Consider the following 17520-nt stretch of genomic DNA (forward strand, 5'->3'; position numbering starts at 1 on the left):
TCTTTTCCATATATCCCTCCCCTTACCCACGTCAGCGTGTGGGCCCCAACTAGCCCAAAAGTAATTCCTCCCCTTCCCTCCCTCATTACAGAAACAATAGAAGACAGACACAGAGTAATCCCTCACAGAAAACCAGACACTATGGGAAAGAGATCCAATAGATCTACTGGCTCAGGACCATAGTACTGGGGGACACCAGACTCAATTGGCACAACAAAATACATAAAAGCCTTGTTCCACATCCTACATTGGTGAGTAGCGACTGAGGTCTTAAAAGCTTTCAAGCAGCCATCTAAGATGCAACTAATGGTCTCCTAGTGTCAGAAGAATGCAAAAAAAAAAAAAAAAAAGAGCATTTGGAAGCAATCAGCCATAGTACAAGATGGCCCTTGAGACCATAAGAACTAGATGGTGCCCGGCTACCAATGCCAACCACTCAGGAAAGGATCAAATCTTGAGATCCTGGATAGAGTGGGAGGGAAAACATGGAACAAAATCTAAAAACTCAATAATGACCAGAATTATTGTCAGAGGAAGTCTTATGAGACCCCCAATACTATGGCCCTGGAATACATTCTGTGCCTGAAATGAAACTCACCCCCAGGGGCTGGCTCTCCATCCAATAGTTAACAAGATGTACATGCAGACCACTCAACCCAAGATGACGCACCCACATACTCTATGGTAATACATCCCTTAGAGCAATGGACCACAGGGCACCAGAGGACAAAAAAAAAAAAAAAAAGAGAGAGAGAGAGAATAGGAGGAATAGGCTTTCAGGACTACCAAATCAGAAATTACAGTAACATCCAGAAGTGCTGATTCAAGTTCACAACGTAATATTTTGGCTCTAACTTCAGATATACATTGCTTGGCCATGTGACTTTGGCCAAATCAATGCACAGCTTCCAGAATGCCTAAGCACCAATCACCTGATGTACTCAGAGTGGTGGAACAGGTGAGTACTGTCATTTATTGGAGGTGAGCCAGTGGGCAAGAGGTAAATAAAAGGATGTGGATTCAGAAGAAGGTGAATAGGCAGAGTTTGGCTGAAAAGAATGCGGGTACCCACTATAGTCTGTGCAAGAGCAGCATCTCCAACTATGAAAAAAGTCTTACTCCTCGTGATACACCAACCAGGCCTTTGGATAGCTAGTTTCCCAATATACAAGCTGGGACATACTACACTAGCATGGGGATCCCCAAAATCCGGAGAGGCCAGCAAGATGATGTAAATGAGTGAGACAGGATGGTTTTAAGACATTACTAAGTAATGCTGAATGAGACCAGAGGAAACGGTGCCTGCTACAATTACTCAATGTTTTGATCAAGGACCCAACAGATGGATCCTGATCAGAAGTAGGAAAAGTGTAGAACAGACTTCAAACTCATATGGAAACCACTTGCTCAATTCATTGAGACTGGGGAAACCCTTGAATGTGATGTTCAGCGATAATCTTTTAACTTTGAACCAAAATTATCCCATGAAGCCATCATTAAACCAAGTAACAATTTAGCCCAATTAACAAAGAATATTTGCCTTGAGCATAGCACACTTATGAAGAATTATCTAAACGAGTTTAAACAGACAAGAGCATAGCTAAAGCACAGGTGAGAATTCTAAGGGGACAGAGAGCCTAAATTAATGGTGGTGAAACAATATGAGTAGAGATAGTGAAAATGGGGACACACGGTGAAATATGTAACCAATGTTACTTAACTACTGATGTAGAACTTGTGAATTGATGTATGTTTGGTTATATATATTGCCACCAAAAATAAACAAAATATTAAAAAGAAAGCAGTGGTGAACTGAGTACATGAGTGCATGTTCTGTTCTAAGGAGCTAGCTACTTCTCACTACCAGCCAAATTAAGTCTTCTAGTTTTTAGAAAAATCTTCTGACTACATAAGTATAGCAAAAAATTCAATTTTATAAACATTGGGTGGGGCCAAATAAAACAGACTTTGGACTGGATTTGGCCCCTAGGGCGCTAGTTTCCCATCCCTGCCCTACAGTTGTCCTCTGTCCTGGAAAGAAAAGTACTAGTAAAAACCCTAAGGCAGTGACTCTAGCTGCCTTTCATGACACGGCAATGAGAAGCAGTGATCTCACTTCGCTTATCTATAAACTGAGGGGTGACTAAATCTAAAATTGCTTTCAGCCATAAAATTCTAGGAGTCCAAGTTGTACATGCATGAGGTCATCCTGAACTTTCAGCTGTTCTGTGGTCTGGATCCAGTGATACAAAGTAATATAGTACTTCATGATTTTTTTTTAAGGAGGAAAAAAACTAAGTAAAAGCTACTATTCAATAAGCAATTCTTTAATCATTCTCAGACCAGAGGAAAAGAACTAAATGTGCTACTTCTTGTCCTGAGTTTTGGAAATAAAACTGCCCCATAATTGACTCCAGTTTATTCCAAGAATTATTTCTTGATAAATAACCCAAGTTTGTGCAATATTTCTTGGCAAAAACACCCAAAGTTCTGTATACTACACTAGTTTATAATTCCGGAGTATGACTTTAATTTTATTACTCAACAACCACCATTTGAAAAAAAAAAAAAAAGATCACTGAGGCATTAAAAAGGCAATCAAAGGGTATATAATTGTCACAAATGCAAGGGAGAAGGAAGAAAACATTGCCAAGCCAGGCGGTTTTAGAGCTTATGATGATAAATCTCTTTTTAGTTCTGGAAAATAATACCATTTATCCCCTAAACAAAGAGGCAGCATGGTTTCAAACATCATTATAATCAAAGATTCCCAAGGCTACAACTCTAGCCCTAATCTTGAATTTTCTCCAAATCTTGTTTTCAAACACTTGGAATTATATTCTTATGTTTCATAACTATTTCATGTACCAAGCCATCCCAGTTGCCCCTCTCTTAATTTTTTAGAGAATGGAAAGTTTACGGTTATACTAAGAAAGAGTCTTCTCGGGGCTTCTTCAAGATTTTTCTTTGCATTTTCAAAAACCACCAACCTACTGTTTTTCACTTCCTCATGATTAGAGTATCATAATGGCTCCTGGTGGGTCTCCCCAATCAAGGCTCCTCATATCAGTATGTCCTATAAAAGGAGATCGGATCATACTCAGCAAGTAAGTTCTCCTTTATGTTGTTCACTCTGCTCAAGAGCTCAGAGACAACACTGAGATCTGCAAAAACTGAGCTCATCAGCCTAGCCTTCAACATATTCCTGCAACTCAAATCTACTGAACTCTGCTTAATCCCACCTCCACACTTTGCTCCGTGAACACCACCTACACAAGTATACCTGACAGCATGGCTAGTGTCTGACAGTCTCTCACAAGTGACATGCTTAGTACAGTGAGGCACATAGTATGGACTATCATCATTTTTTCTTTCCCATAACACAAGTTCCTCAAAGACAGAATTCTCATGGCTGACATCCTTGGGAAAAAGAGCAAACGGTTTGTGCAAATGGTTAATGTGCCTGACTGCTGACCAAAAGGATGGAGGTTTGAGTCCATCCAGAGGCACCTCAGAAGAAAGGTCTGCAGACCTACTCCTGAGAAAACCACAATTAAAAACCACATGGAGCACAGTTCTGTGAAATGGGGTCACCACTTAGGAATCAACATGACTACTGTTTTGTTTCTTTTTAAAACATGTTGAAGGAAGCCACAATATGGCCAGTTTACCTATGGTCATGATTATCATTCCTGGAGAAAAACACACTGGAAGGCTTACCTCTCCAGCCACATTCTGTAAACCATGCTGTTCACAGATGGAAACCAGCTTCTTTCGATTCAGGTGGCCATCACGGGTGATCCCCAAATCTTCACAAACCTCCTGCAATTTCTCTTCTATCCAGTCTTGGGGAGGGGAAGAGCCACTTTGTGAGGCATTCAAATCATCTGGGTTCCAAAATCTTAACTGGCCTGAAACAAAGGCATGTGTTGTGTTGTCTCCGAAGCAATTGCAAAGAGAAAGCCCTTTATCAAAGGAAAATGTGCTGCTTGAAAATAAGTATTATAAGAAAAAGACTATACATGTTAGTTCCATTTTTATTTGATCCTGAAGTTCAAATGAAATGGAACGACTGGTTTTCAAGCTACAACTAAAGCAAACAGGTACTTTTTATCATGTCTTGTGCAATCTGACACAAGGTTCTAGGCTTGTTTTATTCCAACTGAAAATATGTACAAATTTAGGCTTATGTGATTACAAAAGAAGGCTGGTTGTCAACCATTCCAAAGAGCTGTATAAACCCTGTCTCAGTGACAGCTGCCAGACAGCACTATCCCCCCTTTCTTTCTAGAAAAGAGCTGCTGTTTCTGAGAAGGAAATAATTTCATGTTAAAAATCTTAATGTTAGCCCACTCCTAAATCTTTACACAGGCAAATATTCTACCTATAGAAACCAAACAATTCAAATTGAAAGCATGATTGCAAGTTGTAAATTCCTAATTACCTATGTTTTATTTGAAGACTTAAGCCTTAAACTGCTTATTTATCCTGTATTAAAAGTTTCCACTTCTACTTAAATCTTCCACTTATACATTAGAGATTCTGCAAAGGCCTCACTTACATATGAGATAATTACTGCCACAATTGGTATGCCTGGAAGAACCTTGCAGGGTTGAGAACATTTAATGCTAACCTTGCCATTTATTGGCAGAATTTAAGCCCATTCCAACTCCACTGCCACTGAGGTGACTCTGGCTCATAGCGACCCTACAACTGCCTCATAGGATTTCCAAGGCTTTAATTCCTTAAGGAAATAGATGCCTTAACCACTCAGCCACCGAAGCTCCTTTTAAGCCTGTTCTAAAAACCAACCTCACTGCCGTCAAGTAGGAGCCGACTCATAGCAACCCCTCCCTGGGTTTCTGATTGCCCAGTCTGCCTTCTGAGGAGTGGCTGGTGGATCTGAACCGCCAACCTTCTGTTTAGTAGTCAAATGCCTTAGGCACCACACCACCAGAGCTCCTTTTAAACCCGTTACTACTGTGTTTTTCCAGGTTGGAAATTTAGAGAACATATTGCAATCATACTTAAGTACAGTTAATCCCGGGCAGGCTGTGAAGCAGTCTGTCAGCTGAACCACATTGCCATCTGGTGGCCAGAGGATCAACATATTCTTATGCTGCTGAACTACATAGTGCAATCTGTCAAGGGATGCATTCTAACAAGGTCACTATTTAGTTTAGGGGACTCACTGGATGATGCAAACATTTAGCCTACTGACTGCTAACCAAAAGTTTGGCAGTTCAAGTCCATCCAGAGGAAAGGTCTGGCAATCTTCCCCAAAACTCAGCCATTGCAAACCCTATGGCGCACAGTTCTACTGTGACACACGTGGGGTTCTCCACAAGTCGCCATCAACTCAACCACAACTGATTATTTAATTTAGCATTGTTTACAAACTAATTTAAAAGAGTAAGCAAGATCGTAGTTAGCCTATAAGTGAAATTCTGCTTCTTAGTCACTATCTCTTGCACTATGTTAAATGCTAGGATTTTAATGCTAGGAGATACAATTGGGAATTATTTTTGTTGTTGCCAGGGAGCCTCAATGGCGTACTGGTTAAAGCATCTGGCTGCTAACCAAAAGGTCAGTGGTTAGAACCCACCAGCTGCTCTGTGAGAGAAAGATGAGGCAGTCCGCTTCTGTAAAAATTTATAGCCTTGGAAACCCTGTGGGGCAGTTCCACTTTCTCTAATGGGTCATTATGAGGCAGAATCCACTCTAAGGCAGCGGGAGGGCTGTTTCTCCTACTGTTAATTGCCAGCTGGCCTCCAGCATGCAAGGCTTTAAGGAGCAAGTTTAAGAGATACAGGAAGGCAGGGTGTGGGGAGCATCTTGTAAAAGGCAGGCCTTTCTTCCCAGGCTTCCCAACACACCAAGCTCTTACCTTCTGCTTCATATTCCTCACTGTGTTGTGTCTTCCAGTGCTAAAAAAGACAAGAGAAAAAGAGGAGTGTATTTAGGCAGTTATTCAGAAAGAACTATCCTAGATTCTCCTAGACCAGGTCACTCTTGGGCTCTGAAATTATCATCATCAGCAGAAGTACATGATTTCATGGACAAGCCAGTATTTTCATCCAGGTGGGTATTCCTCAAGTCAACCAGCTCATCAAGAGGAGACTCTTAAGAAACACCACACACAGCCTTCTGCAGTATTTTACAAGAATTTGCAAGATCATTTACTCAACAGGAAAACCTATCACAACAAATAGAAAGAACAAAACTTCAGAATCCATGGACCAACAGGGTCTAATACATACATTAGTGAATTTGTTCTTCAGTAAATGTTTGGTGACTTCTCACTTTTGTGCCAGGTATTGTGCAAGGTCCTGGGGCTATGACTGTAAACAGAACAAACATACTTCCTGCCTCAAGAAGTTCATATGCTAATGAAGAAAACAGGAAGTACAATATAATTGTAATAAAGTGCTATGATAGGAAGTTCATGCCTTAAGGGTACCTAAATGGAACACTTCAGACTTGGTTAGGCTTCTAGATGAAGCAATGTGTAAACTGAGATCTGAAGAATGAACTGGAGACAGCTGTTAGGGATTGAATCGCGTCTCCTCAAAAGAAAAGCTAAAGTACTAACCCCTGTATCAGTGAATGTATGTGACACTGGAGAAATCAGGTTTGTTTTTTTTCCACAGATGTTGATTGTTGATAGTTAAGTCAAACCAGAGTAGGGTAGGTCCTATTCCTACTCCCTTCTGAATGTCATCTTTAAAAGAGGACAGACATGGAAATAGAGTCATACACAGAGGGAAGACACTATAAGCCAAGAAATACCAAGAAACACCCTAGATTGCCAGAAGCTGCTGGAGACAAGAAGCGATCTTTCCCTGGAGTTGACAGAGAGCACAGTCCTCTTGATACCTAAAGTTTGCACTTCTAGACTCCAAAAGAAGACACGAAGCACTTGGTGATGAAGATCAAAGACCAGTTTTTGGTATGAATTACACTTCAACATAAAGAAAACAAATCCTCACAGCTGGACCAATAAGCAACATTATGATCAACAGAGAAAAGACTGAAGTTGTCAAGGATTTCATTTTACTTGGGTCTATAATCAACACCCATGGAAGCAGCAGTCAAGAAGTCAAACCACATATTACATTGGGCAAATCTGCTACAAAAGACTTCCTTAAGTGTTAAAGAACAAAAATGTCACTTTGAAGCCTAAGGTGTGCCTGACCCAAGGCATGGTACTTTCAATAGCCTCATATGCATGTGAGAGCTGGATAATGAATAAAGAAGACTGCAGAAGAATTGATACCCTTGAATTACGGTGTTGGCAAAAAGTACTGAATATATCACGGACTGCCAGAAGAACAAACAAAGCTGTCTTTGAGGAAGTACAGCTAGAATGCTCTTTTAGAAGCAAGAATGGCCAGATTCTCTCTCTCATACTTTGGGCATGTTATACCTGGAGAAGGGTATTATGCTTGGTAAATAGAGGGTCAGTGAAAAAGGGGAAGACCCTGAAGGAGATGGATTGACAGAGTGGCTGCAACAATAGGCTCTGGTTTAGCAACAACTGAGGATGGCACAAGACCAGGCACGGTTTCTTTCTGTGGTGCTGTTGTTGCAGGGTAGCCATGAGTCTAAACTAACTGGATAGCAACTAACAACAGTCTGCAGAACTGTGAGAAAATACATTTTCTTTAAAGCCACCCACTTTGTGGTATTTTGTTATGGCAGCCCTAGCAAACTAAGTGGCTAAGTGAAAAGAAAAAAGCAGTTGTTAGATCCTGAAGTAAAGAGACAAGAATTATCTCGTGTGTCTGTGGGAAAGCAAGGAGATTGAGATGCAACTTAAAACAGGTAGACTAGAAAGCTCAAGATATAGATTAACAATAAATTACTTCAAAAGTAGAGAAATTTATCTAAATTGGACCATTCTATCCACCTCTCATGCTATGGTACTACTGGGCCTTTTCTAAGGCCACAGCATAGGGTTATAGTTTATGTACAGAACAAGAATCAAGGGCACAAGTCAGGATCAAAACCCAGCCCACATGCTCTCCTTGCACCCACGGTATCGGTCTGCCTCCAGTGAGTGGCAGCAAGTAGGTCAGCAGTGGCTTTGGCCCCTCCAGCAACTAATAATCACTGCCCATAATCACTCCTATGGGAAAGTTCTACAACCACTGAAGAAGTCCTGGTAAATAAAGGTGAACTCCTCTTTCAAAATCAGGCTACTGTCTTTAACAAAGATCCAACTTTATGAATGAGGCTGCCTTTGGTAACAAATAACCAGCCCATTCTTTGTGATGGCTGAACAAAAAGTTTATAAAGAGATCGTGGATATTTGAGGATCCTGTACAGAACTAGTTGATTTCTTAGAATCCTGAATTAAACTAAATAGAAAACTCAGGCTAGTTAACTCCCATCTCCAGATCTTGAATTCCTTCAGCCACCTAAAATTCTTACATAGGTTAAATATTATCTTTCAGTAGCTTGATATGAGTTGATGTTCTTCTTTCAGGCAACCTAAACACATCTCCTTTGTTCTTCTCTACACTCTGAAAAGCTAGATATCTCTCTTAAAATGAGGAGCAGCTGTATACTACAATTTCACAGTTCCTTATTTTACTTAGAAGGATATGGAAGACAGCACCCACTCAGAGTATTCACCAAACTGAAATTCCCAAATGACAATGCTGAAATGGATTATTTTTGCCACAAAGAAAACCTCATAAGGCCATAACTAAAAATATGTAAATTCAATGTCAAATGCAACTCATTCAGATTACTACTAAAAGTCAATAATATACATGGTATCTATGGAAACTGAATTAGGGTACAGAGTGATTTTTTTCATTGCTTGCTTGTTTGTGATTATAATTTTATCAGCTTACTCAACCTGTATCTCTACATAAAGACATATTTCCAAACTTACAAACTGGTGGAAATATGGGGTAGGGGGTAGGGCGTAAGAGAGTGGTGGAGTAAATAGTCCTTCATGGGTTCCCTACCCCCTTTTTTTTTTACATTGTTGTTTCTGGGGCAGAATTCCACTGTTCCATTAATTTTTTTTTTTTTTTTAATAATCAAAACCTTACTAATAAAAGCATCCTGCCTGACTGTCCCTCCATACTCATTTTCTCATTCAAGAGAGCAAATGATTTAAATGTTCATACTACTGTGGCACCCATAATTGCTAAAATTATTATTCAGCATGTAAGCTGGGACCAAGGAGCTCTGGTAGCATAGTGGCTAAAGCACTTGACTGCTAACCAGAAGGTTGGCAGTTCAAACCTACCAGCCACTCCTCGGAAGGAAGGTTGGGCAATCCTACTTCCGTAGTGATACTGCCTCAGAAACCCAAGGAGGGGTCACTATGAGTCGGGGCCGACTCGATGGCACATAACAACAACAACAACAAGAAGCTGGGACCAAGAATCTCTGATGGAGCTGTGGTTAAAGCACTGGGCTGCTAACCAAAAAGTCAGCAGTTTGAACCCACCAACCTCTCCACAGAAGAAATATGAGGCAGTTGGCTTTGTAAAGATTTACAGCTTTGGAAACCCTATGGGGCAGTTCTACTCTGTCATCTAGTGTCGCTACAAGTCGGAATTGACTAGATGGCAGTGGGTTTGGTTTTGGTTTTAGGGAGGTATCATTCATATGAATTTGTAAGAAAAATGCCAAGAGTCCAAACAGATATGCAAAGAACACAAACAGATAATTCACACAAGAGGCGATACAAAAAATTACGGGAGGAGATTCATCTCAACAGCCATCAAAAAAAGAATAAATTAAATAATTATTTTATTCCTATTAAGTTAGGAAAATATCTAAAATATAACTGCTTCCATTGTCAAAAGTGTGATTTAAAACAGGCGTGTTCATATGTTAGTACTGGTAGCCATATAAGATCCTTTTAGTAAAGAAAATGGATTTATGTATCAAAGGCCATAAAAAGGTTCATACTGTTTAAACCAATAATCTTACTTGTTTTCTGAAGGCAATAAAATAAAGAAATATGTTACATACATAAACATGTGCATTGTAGCACTTTTTGAAAGAGTAAATTGTTGAAAATAATTTCAGTGTTCAACAATGGGGCATAAAGTATTACAAAACATCATAATGTAGTCATTAAAAATACTGTTCTAAAACCATGTAGGAACGTGGAAAAACAGCTAATGAAATGTTAAATGAAAGGCCATAACAAAAAGGCTATCTACACTATGACTATCGCTGCAAAAATATTTATATAATGAAACAAAGACGGGAAGGAAATAGCTATCATAAAAATAGGGATATTTTGGTTGAGGGACTATGGGAAACAATTTTATTTTCTTTACTGTCAAAGTGTTGTTTATACAATATAGGTACAGCTTTCAATACTTTTGCCCACCTGCCCTCAAATTCTCACTAAATTAATGTCCCGTGATCTGGGGGTGGGGGAGAAGGGAAGGCATTCTCTCCACCTGGTACGTACCACTCTGCACTGACTGCAACGTCCGCCTGCTGAAGGCTTGGTGGAGTAAGACAGGTGGCAAGCCTACCAAGTGCTACTGTGGAAGGTGACCCCTGTTGATGCCAATGTCCTTTAGCTTACTGGAGTGTACAAAAGCCAGGGACACTCATCTGAGACTTAACTTGGGAACTGAAACTAACTCTAAGTGGCATTCTTGAGACAGGTCAACCAAACCCACTGCCACTGAGTTGATTCAGACTCATAGTGACCCATGGGTTACAAAGTAGAACTATTCCATAAGGTTTTCTTGGTTGTAATCTTAACGGAAGCAGATCATTAGTCCTTTCTTCCATGGGCTCACTGGGTGGTTTCCCATCTCAAATCTTTTGGAGAGTCAAGCACAAACCATTCATGCCATCTGGTACAGCCTTCTAAATCTAAGGCAGCATCCACAGCTTAAATGATTTCACATAAACTCCAAAGGCAGGTGGGGTGGTGAGGTAAGGGATATCTTAAATATGTGTTAAAATCTCTGGGGGTTACAATTTTTCAAACATTTCTCCAGTGACAATTTCTCAGAAATGTAGACCCAACTGGGACCAGCTGTTAGGAAGAGAAACCAGCTTACATCAATGGCTGGATTTCCATCCCAAGACCACCTCAATTGGGAACGAAGTTTACCGCCCAGATACGTGCTATGCTTTACCCCAGTCTCCACCAAGGATCTGTTCCTTTAATAATAGGGAGGTAAGCACATGGCAATAGACTGTTTGTTATTAAATTGCGATTTCAGGGGGGCTGGAAGGAAGATGCAATTCATTCACAGCTCATTTATTTTCATTCTGACTGCCTGGAGCCATAGTTCCAATTAAAAAGCAGAGGGGGAGGGAGGGGAAGGCAGGTTAGAAGGTTGCAGGGATTAGATCATTTGGCTGTGTTACTGGGACCCCACCAATAAAAGAAGGCATCATTATGGCCCCCAGCTGCCCTTAGGTCTAGAGCTGAACCCACTCCTGTGGCTTCCAGCCAAACAAAAGACAGGCATATGAGGGGAACATTTACACTAGGTAGATATAGTCCTTGAAGAGAACAATCATGGGAGAATAGAAGGCCTGGGTATGCACAGGGAGACAGCTCAGGGGGCAGGAGTGCATGCAGGGAAGAGGTAACTATGGGGAGGAGGTGGGAGGGGAGCTGTTGCATTGGGGTAAATTGTAGTCAATGTCATGAGACAAAGTATATGTGAACTGCTGTATGGAAAGTGAATTTGCTTTGTAAGCTTCCACCCAAATCGCAATTTAAAAATAAAAAAAGGAGGCATCATTCTGTAACAGGGTTGTTTAATTGCTGTTGGTTTACAAAGCCCAGTGAAAGCTTGGCAGATGGCCTCCAGACACAGGTCATCCTGAGCAGGTGAAGAGAGATAATCAAGAAAATCTTTGGCAAAGATAGGGTGCAAGTGATGAGACTGGTTCTCAATATTTAACTCATGAGAAAGAATTTTTAACATCTCTCCTTGAAATTTTATGTAGTCTCTCATTGGAGGCAGGATACTAATAAATTTTAAAAATTAGTTCATTCTGTGGGACTTCAGCAACTTGAACTATGGAGGCAAAAATTGTGGTGGTTAAGTACAAGGGTTTAGCAGAGGGACTATGTGGGTTAAGTCTGACTCTGCCATTTTCTGTGATCCCTCAGCACCTTATCTGATCTGCACAGTAGGGCTGATACTCCTACCTACCTCATAGGAATACATGGGGACATGTGCCTGGCACTTAGGAAACAGTCAATATTATTATTATTTCAGTCAGAACAATGACATGGTTAAGGGTTTGGGAGTTCAATTCCAGCTCCACCACCTGTGTGATCTTGGCCAAGATCACTGTGTGCCTCAGTTTCCTCACTAGTTGGTAAGTGGATAACAATAGTTCATACCTCCCTGGGTGTGCTTAACATTTGTAAAGCTCTTAGAACAGTGCCTGTCCCAAATTAAATGCAAAGAGTATTAAGTAAATAAACATTGCAGTTACTATTCCCACTACTTGGGTGTTTAAAACCAGTACAGAGCAGCAGAGGAAACTCAGCAGGAAGGCCAGAGTCCGTTTTAAGAACAAACCTGAAAGAGACTTTCTTTAAAAATTACAGCTTTGAGCCTGGTGGTTGTGAGGATGCAACCAACTTTTGATTCTATTTAGAAACCAGCCCTTCACCATGCTCCCTGCCACTACTGTGGCCTCCATGGGGGTCCCCTGGGTGGCTGCAGCTGGCAGGGGCTTCCTGAGCTTCCTCATTACCATGCCAAGTGTGCTAGCCAACAGCCCCATTGAGAGTGAGAGGGGAGAGGGTCAGAGGTTGCCAGGCCGGTAATGGCTGCTACAGAAGGCACCCCCCCGCCCCCTCAGGCAGACAAAGGGAGCCCTGTATCATCCTATGAGCTGTGCATCTCAATGTCACACTGATCACTGTGGCCAGTGCTTGGGCTGTCCTACAGCTGGACAAGGGTGTCCTGTACATGTCTGCCTGTGTGCAGGCGGCACAGTTTTTGTGAGTGTATTCTTTGGAAGGACACCTGCTTTGCTGGACTGCAGAGCAGATGGCCTGATCCTCTCTGATCCGGGCTTCCAGCCCTGAGGTCCGGGCCAGCATCTGCAGCCTGTGGGCCTAGTGCAATCCCTGCCCACAATAGCGCAGCCACCGCCCCCACCAGCCATCTGCTCCAGCGCAGACCTTTGTGCACCCAGAATGTACGGCTAATTAAAACGATTATGGGGGCACACACGGAGCTATTCTTTCCCGGAAGAGGTTGCTGAGCTGATCTCTCACCCTCAGAGTATGAAATAGATTGTTTTTTTTTTAAAAGGGGAAAGCCTTGTTAGCTAAGAGGAAAGAGGAAGGAAAATTAGTAGAATAACAGAGCATCCCCCAAACAAACGGGGGTGTAGTTTAAATTTTTTTCCTTTTTAAAAAAGCAGTTTGATCCCATTGTGCATGGGATCCCCATAAATTGGACTGACTTGAAGGCAGCTCACTACACCGAGCTAGACACAAGCTGTCTCTGAAGAAAACAGAGTATCAGTTTAAGGAGAACGCTTATGACCAAAACTTTGCTATTGCTGTTCCGGGCCATCGAGTTGTTTTCAACTCACAGCAACCCCACGTGACAGAACAGAAACTGCCCCGTTAGGTTTCCTTGGTTGTTACCTTTCCAAAAGCAGATCACCAGGTCTTTCTCCTGCACAGCTGCTGGTAAGTTCACTGCCAACCTTTTGGTTAGCAGTCAAACGCTTAACTGTTTGCACCACCAGGGCTCCCCGATAACACTTTAGGACACATACACTGTCTCCATGGTGTATCTCACTAATAGTGCTAAGTGTTTGTAAATTCCGTGCCCTGAGCAGGGCGCTGGAAGGTATGTGTTTCCAGCAGGGCTGACTGTGTTTCTGAGGTGATACACTTTCTTGGGCTGTAGTTCATTTCCCGCTATTCTGCTTTTGAAGGTAACCCAGGCAGTGGAGGGTCTGACAGGGCAGTTACTGAGCCCTCCATTCTGAATCCAGGGACAAGCTGCTCAGTTCCAGGATGGTCAGGACTAGAATGCAGATCAATTCCTTTATCTTTAAAAACAATTAAAAGCTACAAGTTAATCGTTGAGGATAACAAGCATTAATGTATGATTTTTAAATGCACACACATTTAGATGTGTCCTACTACACTGCTAAAAAGCCTTCCGCACTGACAGCATATGGAAATGCTGAATTTAAAAGAGTTTGAACCTTAAGCTTCTTTTCCTACCAATGGTTGGGGATTGAATTGGTTCACTGGATTTGAAGTCCTGAAAGGATTTTTTTTTTTTTTTCTTTTTGTGGTGAGTATACATGTAACAGGGAGCTCTGGTAGCCTAGTGCCTAAGGCACTTGACTGCTAACCAGAAGGCTGGCAGTTCAAACCCACCAGCCACTCTTTGGAAGGAAGATGGGGCAATCTACTTCCGTAGTGATACTGCCTTGGAAACCCAAGGAAGGGTCGCTATGAGTCGGGTCCGACTCGGTGGCACACAACAACACAACAACAAAATACATGTAACAAAGCATTTGCCATTTCATATTTTCTACATGTACATTTTAGTAACATTAATGACATTCATCATGGCATGCAACTGTCAGCAATATCTATTTCCAAAGTTTTCCATCCCCTGGAAAGGAATTTTTTAAATACATCTGATATATCCTGCTCACCAGATTTACTTAACAGGTATTTGTTGATTCACTTAGAGAATTACTGCCTTTCTAGTTGGAAAATTTTTACTGGTATTAAAAAAAAATGTTTCTATCATCATTAAATTTAACTCGCTAATTTTTTATTTGTTGTATGTTTTATGTTTTAGTTACTTCCTGACACTATCAGACATTGTAGAGGGAGGGGTGAGGGCTGGACTCCAAGGGAATCTCCCTCCACATGGAGTCAGGGAGACTCCTAGGACACCAGTGCCTGAAGGATCTGTGCTAGGGCAAGAGGCAACTTACTAACTTTGAAGGGGCTATAATGTCACTTTCAAGTGATCTACTAGCACATCTTGGATGAGAGTTTCATCTCTGGAAATAGCCAGATAATCTAATAAGACTTAAAATAAAGGGAAACGCTAGAATTCCTTTTAAAAAAAAGAAAAACTATCTTGATGATGTCACATCTTTTGATGGAAATAAATATTAAATAGCATCAGTAATGAAATTAGTTTCTTTTTCAAAATCAAAGACTGTAATGGGAGTAATGGGGTGATAGGTCCATTTCAACTATGAAAGATCTTAGCAGGATTACTCTCAGTTATTAAAAAGCTTGCTCCACAATTAAATATTGACTTTATACAATATAAACAAATAATTCATAAAGTTTAGCTGCAAAGTTACATGTATAAGAAAATGAACCTAAGAGAAGGATAAGTCAGATTTGCACTTCTTAAAGAATTTTGATTTTATGTAAAAAAGGCAATAAAACACAGTTTTTGTGTTTTAGCTTTGAAACCACCACCACCATGTAACCTCCTACCCTGCAGTCCCAACATGAAGACTTGATTTATTTGTGCATTCCTGGGCTAACGCAGCAATTGGCTTAAACTTTTCTCTCAGGTTCTCACTTAAACTGCAATGTGAAAGCCTGAGGTTTTGGCTTACAATACTATTGTCTCTTACTGAAGAAATAATTGCTTCAAGTCTCTTGCTCTTGATAAGAATCTTACTAGACCTCATTTATTCCCTGTGGAGGAAAACAGTTAACAAGGTGTCCCCTGTTTTCAACCAGGGCAAAAAGCAAAGTGGCCCTGCCCCAATTGTATTAATTGTCCGACCTTTCCTCCCAGGTCTGAGTACTAGAGGGTAGAATTGACAATTCTTTATTTTCCTCCTTCCACCTACGCTGAGGAGAAACCTGAGCAGAAAATTCAAGGTCAGTTCAGTAGCTATGGCATATAAAAACCATCTTTATTAAAAGAAAGAAAGAAGGAAAAAAGTACTCTTCTAAACCTAAAAACTCAGTTCTGTTTATTAACAAGCAAAGCAGTAACCACAACCAAAACCTTCTCATTAATGACACCTTAGGTTGGAATCAAAAGTGTGCCCTTTGTTAGTCTGGATTAATTCCAAATAAAATGTCCAACTGAATTGCCTTGAGTGAAAATAATCCCATGAAAAAAGGAAAATCACTTTTTCTTCAATACCACCCTAAATGAAAGGTCAGCTTCCAAAGGGCTCCATTTGTCAGATAAACACACTAAAGCGGACAAGAAACGTACATTTCAGCCTGATGGTGGAACCTACCTGTCACTTGTAAAATGAGCACATTCTGCTTCAGGGTTTCCAAAGGAAATTCTGAAATACACATTTTAGTACTGAAAATTTACCAAAATTACAGTAGCTTTCCCTATGGAATGGCTTTATTGCCTGGAAAGTTGAGAGTGGAGACATGCTTAATAGCGAGGCTAGATATTTTCTGTTTTTAGCAGGAAACAATTAAATTGCCAATAGACACTAGGGGTGAGGGTGGGATTGAGACTATTAAAATGTTTACAATTTATGTTAGTGCTATAACATACATAAGCTGAAACAAAAGGTGAACATAATTTGGGGGGCGGGGAAACCACCTGATAACAAGCTTTATTCTCTTACATTCTGTTCTAGAGGATGAGGCTGAGGTAGAGGGACATCTGCTATCCTATGTAACAAGGTGGGCTCTCATCCACGTGGGCACATCCCAATAATGTGCCATGAAGAGTCATGAGATAGGCGCCAAGTGGTTTGCAACTAATGAAGCCTGATGCTTCATGTGGGATTTACATTAAAAATAAATTTAGTGGCTACAAAGTGATCTCTATAATGACCTCACTGTCACCCCTCTGCTTTTCAGCATCTTTCTGGTGGAGAAGGCTTACAGGTAGACTGTAGAGCATTCAGAATGCGTAAAATTCCCTATCATTTTGGCTATGCTTATGGGAAGGGGCCTCCCAAATAAGGACACAGAAAAAATGTTGTGAACCACTATCCCAGAAACTTAGGAATGCATTCTTGTCGATCTGCAGCAACCTCTCCTATTATGGAGTAGTCCTAGAGGGAAAGGGGCAGAATTATTATTTTATATCTTCAGGTGACTGTTTGCTCACTAAAGCCTACAGGGTAAGATCCTAGAAGGAAGGGAGCTACCCTGGGGATAGTTTTAATAGGTGCTTATGGTACCATTCTATTTCACTGCCCACCCCAAGTCCTCAAATAAATAAGATGATTACTTGATTTATCCTAGAGCCACGATTAGTCTCTAGTTTGTATAGCAACAGACAGGCTTCCTCTCTGTTTAACTTCCAACAACGGGTTCAGATTCTTTTACTGCCTTCATCAAAAAACTCTGAAGTCATTTAAGAAAAATCAGCCACGCTGATGAGCAGGAGAAATTGCCGTTCAAAGGAAAGAAAGGAATCCCACCTTCCCCTACGCCAGAATCTAGGAGTCAATGGAAAACCCACAATCAAATCAATGAAGGCCTGCTTCCAGTTTCCCATTTGACTATTGCTTAGCAAATACTTCACATCAGGGGATATGTAGCCCCAC

General features: G+C 41.0%; 1 protein-coding gene across 1 annotated transcript in view; it reads right to left on the reverse strand.

The window, feature by feature from the left end:
• NIN (ninein) overlaps positions 1-17520 on the reverse strand; it is a 117424-nt gene that overhangs the window by 58215 nt on the left and 41689 nt on the right. Inside the window, exons 5-6 of the mRNA XM_007943693.2 lie at positions 5888-5927; positions 3721-3911 (exon numbers count right to left, since the gene is read on the reverse strand). Of these exons, the coding sequence (XP_007941884.1) occupies positions 3721-3911; positions 5888-5927 (231 nt within the window). The remainder of the gene's footprint in view (positions 1-3720; positions 3912-5887; positions 5928-17520) is intronic.

The sequence above is a fragment of the Orycteropus afer genome, unplaced genomic scaffold (assembly GCF_000298275.1).
Source record: "Orycteropus afer afer isolate SDZICR_OR568_19922 unplaced genomic scaffold, OryAfe1.0 scaffold00111, whole genome shotgun sequence".
NCBI lineage: Eukaryota > Metazoa > Chordata > Mammalia > Tubulidentata > Orycteropodidae > Orycteropus > Orycteropus afer.